At 42.4% G+C, this 12,226-nt stretch overlaps 1 protein-coding gene across 1 annotated transcript; it reads right to left on the bottom strand.

The window, feature by feature from the left end:
- Nucleotides 1-876: 876 nt before the first annotated feature.
- Nucleotides 877-9,378, bottom strand: FASLG (Fas ligand). Its single transcript, XM_041769348.1, has 4 exons — nt 8,855-9,378; nt 8,208-8,253; nt 3,486-3,542; nt 877-2,208 (listed from the first exon to the last, which is right to left on the bottom strand). The coding sequence occupies exons 1-4, from the start codon at nt 9,215-9,217 to the stop codon at nt 1,814-1,816; spliced, it is 861 nt and encodes a 286-aa protein (XP_041625282.1). The 5' UTR covers nt 9,218-9,378; the 3' UTR covers nt 877-1,813.
- Nucleotides 9,379-12,226: the final 2,848 nt, after the last annotated feature.

The raw sequence follows: 12,226 nt of genomic DNA, 5'->3' as shown, positions 1-12,226 counted from the left end.
AGAATGGGATTTTTGCAAGGGGAATATACTGAAGGAAGAATATTCTAGAATTGAGAAATTTCCCAAGATACTGATTGTAATGACAGAGAGCAGAATCTAAGAGAGAGTTGTGAAGATAAAGAAGGAGTTGATGGATATGTAAGGAAATGATAGAGTTTATTAGAGGTCTCAATGTGGTAAAAATAAACACATTTTAGGAGAGAAAATGTTGGAGCAATTGAGCTGGAATAATAGGAGATAATGTGAAAATAAGATGTATGAAATTAAATTGTAAAGCAAATACCGTAATTTTTAAAAAGGCAAAGTCTAGGGGGAGGCCATGGTAGTGAGTGGTTGAAAAAAATAGGAAAAGGTCATTGTCAATAAAGGACAGGAGAATGTAAGAAACCAGGTGTTTGGGTGGATCCCTCAGGTCAGTGGCTGGAGCATATAGTGCCTCTCCTAGAGTGGTTTATTAAAATGATAGCTGCCATTTTTTAGATAGATGCCATGTACCAGATACTTTATGTACATATCAGTCATTTTTGTGCAAGAGAGGTTAAATAACTCGCCCAGTGATTGCATTTGGAAAGCAGAAGAACAAAGATCCAAGTTAAGGTTTTGTCAGTCCAAAGTCTGTGTCCTTTCCACTATGCTATGGCTCTGTTCCCAGGAAAATATGGGGTAAATTGTCACTAAATCTGTTCAAAGTTGGATGAGCTTAACATTGGCAAATTTATAGGTAATGAAAACTCTGGATAATGGAAAAAGACTTGGGAGAGGGGTATCTGGCAACGATAGATTTGCTTCATAGTTCTCACACCAGTGAGTTCTTAACATGGCCTTAACTCAAAATGAGTAATGAAGCCATGGAGGAAAGAATTAATAAGGAAAAGAAGTCCAAATTTTAGTGATTTCCAAAAGGTACATTCATAATATTGATCTGTATTCTAAAATATAATTTTTATTACATGTATTCTTTTTATTAAAATACACAAAATACGTATAAATACTGATTATAGGAAAACAGCATCAACATCTGACAATCAAAGAGTCTTGAGGACTATTTTGAGGACAGCTGAGTTGGTTGCCAAGAAGTATTCAAAAATCTACCACTAAATGCAACCCATCATTTCCTAACATATCCTTCACAATCTCCACATTATCTCTTCTTACATAACTCTTCTAGTCAAATGCATGTGATTCACACACACACACACACACACACACACACACACACCAAAATTGCACTGGAAATATACATGCTGTGTGGGGAATGGGATAACCTCACAAAAGATTCCCTTTGCTTCTGTGTTAGCATCACCTGGTGGCTCAGGCTATGCGTTTAGAAGTAAAGGTGCTGCCAATGGGACACTGGCCTTCTGGTTTCTCTAGCTTATCACACAAGCCTACTCCTCTTTTTCCATCCCTTATACACTCATGTCACATCCATATATCAAAAATCCTCCCCTGAGGTAGATAGTAGACCCACCCCAAGAGGTGAGTTAACAGGTGTCCTTTTCAATGTGTCAAAATGCTTTTGGACACTTAAAATGACTGTAGAATGCGCTAGTAGCTACTTCTTCCTGCCTCTGCATCTTCATATGGTAGCCCAGAGTCTCATGTTCTTCAGTCATGTTCCTCTTCCTGTCTGGTTCATGGACCTTAGGTGAGCTGAGGAACTGTAAACCTGCTGAACCCTATGGTCTTAAGATACTCCTGGATCATGTCTTCTCACTTGACCTCAAGTGGGCTTAAGAAGACTCTCATTCAAGACCACGTTCTCAGTGCTTGTAACAAGGAACCATATGGAGAGAATCCCAAAGTGCTTTTCTTAGAGCTTATATAAGCCAAAAAATGTCTTAGATTCTTCAAAACTGACCAGAGATAGTTCGGATACATTGACATACAAATGGTCAGCACTGGTGAGATTGAATACTGCCCCCAAGTAGCTGCTACGAGCCCACATCTGGCCCGTAGTGCAGTAGTTCATGATCTTCCCCTCCATCAGCATCAGGTCCTGGGGATATTTAGAGTTCCTCATATAGACCTTGTGGTTCAGGGGCTTGTTGTTGCAGGACTGACCCCTGAAGTACACTTTGGAATACACAAAGTACAACCCAGTATCATTGATCACAAGGCCACCCTTCTTATACTTCACCCCAGAGACAAGGGCAATTCCATATGTGTCTTCCCATTCCAGAGGGATGGATCTTGAGTTGGGCTTGCCTGAAATCAAATCAGAGAGGAGCTTTCAGCCAGGAATGCTCATGCACCCAACAAATGAAGCTTCCAAAGCAAAACTGTGGGCCTTTCCTTGAGCAAATAACCAAAGTGACATAACCCACATAGAACTGGCCAACAGGTCAGACTCAATCCATCACTGAATTCCTGAAACACCTCTATCAAATTGTTTGCCTTGATTTTATCATCTACACAACTGGGATAATAATATAGATGCTAATCAATTACAGTGAGACATTACTGAGATTATTTTTAACTCTCTGGAACAAAGAGTCTATAATCTTCAGAACTAACAACAAAACTTCTAGGTTTCAAGGTCCTTCCATGAGGAAAAAAGCCAAACCTAAGGGACTCTGGAATTCTAAAGTTGGGAAGAATCCTTAGGGATCATCAGCTCCTCATTTATACTACATTTATACTATACTCATTTATACTAAGGAGACTTCAGTTCCCCCACTTTGGGCTAAAATCCCCTTTCTTTTATGTCCCTACAGCAATATATTCATACCTTAAGCAGAGAACACACTCCAGTACTGAAATTATCACTTATGTATCTGTATTTCCCTATTAGATTTTACGTTTCTTGAAAGCAGGGACCATGTATGATTAATCTACATGTCCCCAAGGCATGGCACACAACACATGTTCAATAAATATCTGGTGATCCAAACTGGATCATTCTACAGCCTCTACTTTAATAATTCTAGAGACAGTGACATACCCCTTCCTGTGACGTATCCACCTTTCAAATATTAATGGACTGTACCCTGGTAATGCCCACACCACATTGCTATCAAATCACTTCACTCCGCTACGTGACCACATGCAGGAAGTCCACCAATGCTGGGACAGGGTCCTTTTTCTCACTCCTATTTCTACTCTTGCACAAAGCAGAGTGAAGCTCTTCCAGAACACCAGAAAAGCCCTGACTAAAATAATTCATCACTCCCTATCTTCCCAGATCTCACCTCGTGAACCCATGCCCCAAATCCCCTAAGCATCTTTGGAGTGATTGAAAAGAGCAAGCTCCTCATGGGCAGGAATCGTGTTATAATTAGCTCCATTTTGCCAATTTAGAACATGGCCTAGACTAGTAGGGGCTCAATATGAGTATGAGGCTGACTTGACTAGAAAGATGGGACTATTCTTCGGTGTCAAATGCTGTCCCTGGAAAGTAACAACTCCCTCAGAGCACAGTACCCAACCAGCTATTCTTTCTGTCAAAGGCTTTCCCAAGCCCCATGTACCTTCCAGATACAGACCTGTTAAATGGGCCACTTTCCTCAGCTCCCTTTTTTCAGAAGGTGGATTGGGTTGACCTGTATCATAGAGAGATGAAAGATAAATGTAAAAATGAGATGCCAACTATTCTTTTGTTGGGACTCCAAACAGGTCATTTAAATAAAAGTTATTTTTTAAAAAACATAAATGACAATAGTCTAACATATACTAATCATTCAAGTCCAAACTATAGAACTCACAGAAACCTATATTTCAGAAACGAAGAGGTAAAAAATAAACCAAATAGAGATAGACATATGCAAAAACTGTGTTATAATAAACCAATAAGAAGTTTGATTTATAAAGAGCTATCATATCAGTTACTGTATTTGAACTTGCCACAACCCTTTGAAGTGGAGATGTTTGTCCCACCTTATAGACAGCTAAATGAGCTTAGAAGTTGAGTGATTTTTCCAAGAAGACCCAGCAACCAAATGTCAGTGTAGGACAGACTCTCAGGTCTTCTGGCTCTAAATTAGGGTTTTTTCTCTACTCCAGTTCTGCTGCCTTTAGGACTCGGCAGGGCAGAGGCCAAAGAAGACTATGATTTAAGCTCCTGGCCACTAGCTCTTTCCCTCCGTGGTATTCGACGGTTTGCCCAAATTAACCATTCTCAGATATCAAATGCCTTGAATAGCCCCTCACTGAATCTATAATTGTGTAACAGTTTCCCTAGACATCATCTCTGCCTATTTGTCCAGCTTTATCTCCTGAGCTTGCTCACATTGACCAAGGCTGCACAACACGAGTTCTTTTTTTTCTTTCTTTTCTTTTTTGTAAAGGTTTTATTTATTTACTTGAGAGAGACAGAGATAGCAACAGAGCATGAGTGGGGAGGAGAGAGAGAAACAGACTCCCCACTGAGACATGGGGCCTAATGCCAGGATCCTGGGACCATGACCTGAGCCAAAGGCAGACACTTAACTTACTGAGCCACCCAGGCGCCCCCACAACACGAGTTCTGATGTAACCTGAACACACCCAGCTTCCAGCCCCTGTGCCTTTGCTCAGCCTGTTCGTCTGCCCAGAATGCCCTGCACACACGTTTGTGGCAAATTCCTATCAACCCTATAAATAAAACCTGCAATACCTCTTTCTTGGAGAAACCCTCACAGGCCTTTTTAATCGGGTATGATTTTTCTCTCCTTTGAAGCCTAGAATCACTTTGTCTTCACCTCTCTTCTTGGTTCTGACTCCCCATTTCTGTGGTAACTGTATAACTTGTCTTATCCCCCCCACAAATAAATGGCAGGTTTCCTACTATATGTTTAACCCACCAGAGTACTCCAGCCTCAGTGTCTAACACAGGGCATGTGACCAGTAAATGTTACTGAGTTAAAATGGAGGAGTTAAAACAAACAATAGTTCACAAAGTAGACATTATTTCTCTGACTTCAAATATCTTAACCAAACAGAGCTACCACTTAGCTAATGAATTCAGCTAAGACATTCGAGAAAGATTCATAGAAAGGCCTTCATCCACATCAAGCTCCTTGCGATTAGCCTGTAAAGCTCACCCGTGGCGTGAGAACACCCTAATCGGCTGAGAACATAACCTGAGCAATCATGACCTCTCTAGGCCCACAAGACCACCCACCATGAATGAGGTGTTAGCGAACAGGAAAGGCAAAACTGAGTCTCCTCTACATTCCTATACCACAAACCATCTGTGCAACTAGTTTGGCATTCAGCCATGTACTGACAGGAAATGGAACAGAGAACCACAGCTTACGTATCTTTATATCCCTCGCAGAGCCTTGCACGGTGTTATTCTCATAGAGGGTTATTCAGTAGAAATACCTGCTAGGCAAGAGCAGAAAGAAACTGGAACTAGATCCTACACTTCGGTGGTGAATGTTTCCTGCCCCCAGGGTCTTTGCACATGTCATTCTCACTGCTGGAATGTTTGTTCCCTACCCTCCCACCCCACCCCACCCCCACACAGGCAGGCACACACATGACACCTCTTTAGAGGGGACTTTCCAGACCACTCTATTTTACGTTGCACTTAGTACAATTTGAAATTGTTGTCTGCTTGCTTGCTTTTGTTTACCCTTTCCTGCCTGCTAAAAGCTCTGTAACAGCAGGACCCTTGTCTCTCCTCCCTGGTTCTCAGTCATCACCAACACCCAGCATCCAGCCTGGCACATAAGAACTCCAAGAATATTTGTGAATGAATAAAAGACTTAATGAGTTAACTGTGAAAAAAAAAGGAAAATGAAAAAGGAGCCAATAAGTATGTTTAAATAATCTATAATAGCATATCCCAAAGAAAATTGCTGTTAATATGTTGAAGTATAAATCCTTCTAGTTCTTTACTAAAAATATAAAATTATACACATGCACTTACATAGGGAATTTAAGTTAAGCATACTGTTTTATAACTTGTCTTTTTATCTCACAATATAGAATGCACAAACTTCATGGCCTTAAATGTAACTACATGGATTGCAGCTGCTACATACAATGCCATCCAAATATACCATGATGTATTTAATCTCCTGGTAAGGGGTTTAAGTTTCTTCTGACTTGTTTATTATAAATATCCTTATAAGGAAATAATGAACATCCTTATCTATTAGTTTTGGGGTATATCTCTGATTATTTTATTAAGATAAATTCTTAGTGAGGAGATTGCATGGTAAATTAACAGTGAAACCTTTCGTGGGTACATTTTTCCAATTGCTCTTCAGAAAAGGTATAGCAATTTGCATGTTCCCTGGCTGTCAAGGAATATTGAAGCAAAATTTTTCCCTCATATTTTTGCCAGTCTGCTTTTTTTTTTTTTATCTGTGCTAACGGGATGAATGAAAATGGATAGCCCCTTGTTTTAATTTGCATCTCTTCTGTTAATAAAGTTGCTAATTTAATTTCTAGGGGGTAATGCACCCAGTCTCCGGTCCATCTGGGTTGATCTAAAGAAGGTACTTGCTTACTGGAATAGGTAGATTTGACTCATCTGTTCACTTGACTATCATCACTAAAATGATCCCAGAGAGTGGGTGAAAGATGAGTAATTAGGAACCTGTTTCACCAGCCACATTCCACTGATTTTCGAGGCCATTTCATTTTAGAAATCCTCCAAAAGTTTTATTTTTCTAACAAATATTTCTACTGTGCTTGAATATATCTGGACTCTCCAACATTGAGGGACTTGGACCTAGAACTAGAGACAGAGCATCCAAGGGATGAATCCTTCAGAGCTTACATTCTGGAGCAGTAGGGTGACTTGGGTCAGCTACAATAGGCAATAAGAGAAATTGGAACAGGCTTCCCTCATTGGATGGCCAGTGCTGCCTTTTATTTTCTTCCCAATTTCTAGGAACAAGATATATCTATTGTCTTTGTAGAGGTTTCTTGCTTTTCATCTTTATTTCTCATTCCATGGCCATCAAGGACAGATGGAAGTTTCCCTATTTCATAGGGCACCAGTCTATATACTGGAAAGCCCTGTAGGCGACAAAGCACCAGGAGCCTTTGTTCCTTCTGGCCCTAGTTCCACACCAGTGGTTTGGGGGCATATCCCCTAATCTGTCTGGAGTTCTGTTTCTCTTCTGAAAAGTGAGATTGCTCCAAGCTCCCTTCCAACTCTTACCAAATCCAAAGTTCGGTGATCTTAGTTTAATGAACCAGAGCATCCTAACTACCTGTCCACAGTTTGCAAACTATGTCCTGAAACTTCACACAAGGTTAGTGTCCAATTTTTCATCTTCTTTCTTGTCCTGAACCTCATACAAAGAACTTTCTTTTATTATTGAAGGTAGCTCATGATTGCCTTTGGGAGGGAAGCTGGACTAGCCTTTGAGAAATGGCCAGTGTCTTCCCCCAAGACTTCCAAGGAGTGCAAAAGAATAACTTTAATGTGGATAATTAATTGCATACTTTTAAAAAGCCTAAATGGGACACCTGGGTGGCTCAGTCAGTCAAGCATCCGATTCTTGATTTTGGCTTCAAGTCATGATCTCAGGGTCATGAGATCAAGCCCTGAATTGGGCTCTGCACTGGGCGTGGAGCCTGCTTAAGATTCTCTCTCCCAGGTCACCTGGGTGACTCGTTGATTAATGTTTACCTTTGGCTCAGGTCATGATCCCAGGGTACTGGGATCCAGCCCCAAATCGGGCTCCCTGCTCAAGGGGGGGGCCTGCTTGTCCCTCTCCCTTTGCTCTCTCTCTCTTTCTCTCTTCCTTGTACTCTCTGAAATAAATAAAATCTTTAAAAAAAATCTCTCTCCCCCTCTCTCTTGACCCTTCTCTGCTAAGTAAATAAATAATTATATCCTAGAAAAAAAATTTTGAATAAAGTTTGACTCTTGAGTAATCTCTTAAAGAGTTTAAAGAGGAGATGACTTTTCCCAGAAACATCTGTCTCTGTCTCCTCCTCCCCCATCTCCCTGGGAGTTACAGCCACTGCTCTTTCATGGAAGCCAGGAAGCCTGAGGAATGGGACAAGCCTGTTGCAACTGTATTGTCTCTTTCCAAAGTTGAAAGGAAATTATTTCAAATTGTATTCAGCACTCAGTTATTCGCTTCATATTTTAGAGTGGCTCAAGAAGCCAAAATGACCAGAGATTCAGAATTAGCCAAAATTCCTTTTGTAGTATACATGTGTCCAAGAATGGGATGGAGTTTGACACGTGCAACCAACATGGTTGAGCAATGAGGACTATCTTTAGAAACTCAATGTACACGCATAAAAGGACTCACCTATTTGCTTCTCCAAAGATGGTGCTACATGCCTTTCGCTGGTAGACTAGCAAAAGAGAGAGAAAAAAAGATGTATAATGATTATGAAGTTCTTTAAGCTTAAAAATGCAAAATTGTCAAATAAAGTGAATAAACCTGAGGAGGGAATCTCAATACCTCAGAACCTTTCCTAACTCAGACCTTGGCCATGCAATTGTGTCTCACCATGCCTCAGTTTTAGGATTTGGAACAGTTATAATATTTTAAAGTATTTGCAAGGAAAGTTACTTTGGTCATTTAAACAAATTCACTTCTAAGCAAGACTCCAAGTTCCTCTTTGTTTTTTCTTGAATCACTAACCCCTAGGTAAGAGTTCAGCAGGCTGCCTTGCCAACTGAGAAAGGAAGAAATGTAACTGCCAGTCCTATTTTAGCCCTGATCCTCTAGAGTAGCAAATATTCCTTTCATTCACTTGAGCTTCTATTTTTCTGATGGTTGACTAGAACAACTAGAATGAACCATTTCTAAGACAGGAAAAAAAAGGACTAAAAAATACTTGGCAAGTGAGACCACGGTCCCTCTGGACCTCAGCATCCCTCCAGCCTCCATTGCAGCAGAGCTGTCTACACCCGTGTCTCCAGGGTACAACGATCCACACACTAGCTTACCTCTCGGAGTTCAGCCAGCTCCTTCTGTAGATGGAAGAGCTGAAACATCCCCAGCCCCAATCCGACCAGGGCCACCAGAACCATGAAAAACATCACAAGGAGACACAGGCCTGTGTTGTGGTCCCTCCTCGTCTTCAGAGGTGGCAGTGGCAGTGGAGGCAGCGGTGGTGGTGGTGGTGGTGGTGGTGGTGGTGGTGGTGGTGGTGGTAGTGTCGGCGGTGGTGGCGGTGGCCTCCTTTGCCCGGGCCTCCCTGGCGCAGAGGATGGACACGGGAGGACTGACCCTGGAGAGACCCAAGGAGAGTTGGCACTGCTGTCCACCCAGTAGATTTGGGGGTAGGGGTAATTCAAGGGCTGCTGCATGGCAGCCAGTCACTCGGATGAGCCCCCAGCAAAGGTGTCAAGGCTGGGACTGCTGTTTCTGACTGCTTGAGAGAAGAAAAGCCCGGCTATCTCTTTATAGAGTTTCCATAGCCAAGGGAAACACTTCTCTTTCGTTCTCTCTTTCCTTCTCTCTTTCTGCTTCTCAAAGAGACACCCACTCACTTTGCATCTGAAGCTGAGAAGCCTCAAGACAAGACACCCAGAGCAAACCCCGGGAAGTTTCCGCCCACAATTTTCTGATGAAAGCCTGTAGGGCCCCAGTTGCCGCTGCCTGCTACCTGAACCGCTGGTGGGATTGCCTTGACTTTTCTCAGGCCCTGCAAGAAAAGATGGCCTTTGTCCACTGGCCAGCTCCAGGGAGAGGGGCCAGCAGGGTGCATCCAGACCCCAAGAGGTGAGACCATGGAGTCAGAGCCACAAGAGTCGCTTCCACATCTTATATTTTGCATGAGGGGATCGATCCCTGGCTGCCATCCTTTCCCCAAACCCAAACACTATTTACCCCAACACCGTAAAGCACTATCAAAACCTGCCCCATCCCTCCTCTAGAGATTTAATCAGACGTTGCAAACCAGTGGCTGATATGCCTTATGGAACCCACAGACCCGTCTTGTTTGTACCTCACTATGTTTTTTCTCTTCTAAATTTGGGATAGCCCACATTAAAAAATACAAATGTTTTTTATTATGTTTTGAAACATTAGAATAGTGGATACCCTGGAGGTCAGCCAAACCCAGTCAACTGGAGCTGGGCAGCCCCTGACCTCATGGAGCAAGCATTGGTGCCCCTGGTTGGCTGGCAGACCCACCCTATCCCCATCCCTCCCCCACTCTCCTTCCCATGCCACCTCGCCATGGCAATGGCCTTCCCCATCCCTGCAGGCCCTTGCTTGCAGCATGTGTTATGGTTGTCAGGTATAATTCATGGTGCCCAGTTAAGGTTGAATTTCACATAAATACATCATTTTTAGGATAACTATGTCCTAAACATTACATGAAAATTGCAAAAAGAATATTTGCCATTTATCTGATGTTCAAACTTACCTGCTTGCCTTACGTGTTTGTTTTTTTTTTATTATTATTATTTTTTAATTTTTATTTATGATAGTCACAGAGAGAGAGAGAGAGGCAGAGACACAGGCAGAGGGAGAAGCAGGCTCCATGCACCGGGAGCCCGATGTGGGATTCGATCCCAGGTCTCCAGGATCGCGCCCTGGGCCAAAGGCAGGCGCCAAACCGCTGCGCCACCCAGGGATCCCCACGTGTTTGTTTTTTAACTAAAGATGGGATCTCTATCTGGACAGATCTCACTCTGTTCTCTGGCTTCAAATACTATTTACATGCCAATAATTCCTAAGTGCTTGGCTGCAGTTCCAATCATGCTCCCATATAAACCACATAGACCTCTCACAAGGGGGCACCTGGGTGGCCCAGTGGTGGAGCATCTGCCTTTGGCTCAGGTTGTGACCCCGGGGGCCTGGGATCAAGTCCCAAACCAGGCACCCTGCAGGGAACTTGCTTCTCCCTCTGCCTATGTCTCTGCCTCTCTCTGTGTGTCTCTCATGAATAAATAAATAAAATCTTAAAAAAAAAAAAAAAAAAAACCTCTCACAAAATCCTATTTTCCATTTTACCAGAGGGCCCCATTTTCAGATTTCAATAGCATTTACGTCATGCTTTGGCATTTCTGAAGCCATTCTGGCTCTCCATCTGGGCCAACCCAACACCAAATTTATTTCTCTGGCACCTTCTGTCCACCTACACCCCCTCTCCATACTACCTTGACGTTTCGCTTGACGTCAATCTCTCTGAGACAACTTCAGCTCCTCTCTTTCTCTCCTGCAACATTTAGCCCAGGACTGCTGATTTTCCCCGAGCCTGTTTCTCACCTCAGCACACCCTCTCCATTTCTATTTTTCCTGTTATTGTCTTAGGTTAGACTTCTATGATCTCTCACCTGCAATCATGCGATGGCACCCTGACTGCCCTCCCTCCCACCAGCTTTCCTGAGCACAATTCACCGTGCAAAACAACACAAGCATCACGCTTTTGAAAACAAACTCAATTACCTCACTTTCTTGACTAAAGCCTCCTGTTGGAAGGTTTGAAACCAGAAGTAGTACAAATTCTCTAGCATGACACACAGGGCTCCTTCCAGTTAGACTCCAACAGCTGGCACTGCCTCCTCTCCAGACTTCTGCCCACACCCTACTCTCCACTCATGAGACAGTGTGATAGATGAGAGCAGAATGACTGTATAAGGTTCCCACTATCTTTTCAAGGTTGGCAGAGTTAGTAAGTGCTTTTGAACTCACATGTGGCTTTACTCATAGTTATGAAATATGGCAAGTTTAAAGTTCATAAGTAAGGATCAGAATGTGTAAGTTTAAGAATTCCACCATACATACAACCAAAAAAAAAAAAAAACCTACCTTGAAAGTATTTTGGTATAACTGACAAAAAATTGTATAGATTCATATTTTTTATGCTATGAAAATTTTACTGAAGGTGTCAAAGACTTAAATAAGTGAAAAAACACACCATATCGAGGGTGGGGAAGAAAGTGTTGCATGATGCTTAGGGGTTTGAATAAGCTGCCTGGGGTTCAAATCCCAGCTCTTCTACTTATAAGCTATATGAACTATACAGGTCACTGTCTCTCCTCAGTGGTTGAGTGTCTGCCTTTGGCTCAGGTCCTGATCCTGGGGTTCTGGGATCAAGTCCCACATCAAGTTCCCTGTGGGGAGCCTGCTATTCCCTCTACTTATGTCTCTGCCTCTCTCTCTCTGTGTCTCTCATGAATAAATAAATAAAATCTTTGTTAAAAATGGGCCTGATCATAACAGTACTTATTTCATAGGGCATCGTGAGCACTAAATGAGTCAAAGCATTTGATACACTTAAAACAGTCTCTAGCTTCAAAGGAAGCTCTTAACAAATGTTGTCCTATTGTTGGAAATACAGCAAATCTTCCTACATGTAACGCATC

The sequence above is a fragment of the Vulpes lagopus genome, chromosome 1 (assembly GCF_018345385.1).
Source record: "Vulpes lagopus strain Blue_001 chromosome 1, ASM1834538v1, whole genome shotgun sequence".
NCBI lineage: Eukaryota > Metazoa > Chordata > Mammalia > Carnivora > Canidae > Vulpes > Vulpes lagopus.
The sequence above is the reverse complement of the archived record's forward strand: the minus strand, read 5'-3'. Positions and strand labels throughout refer to the sequence as shown.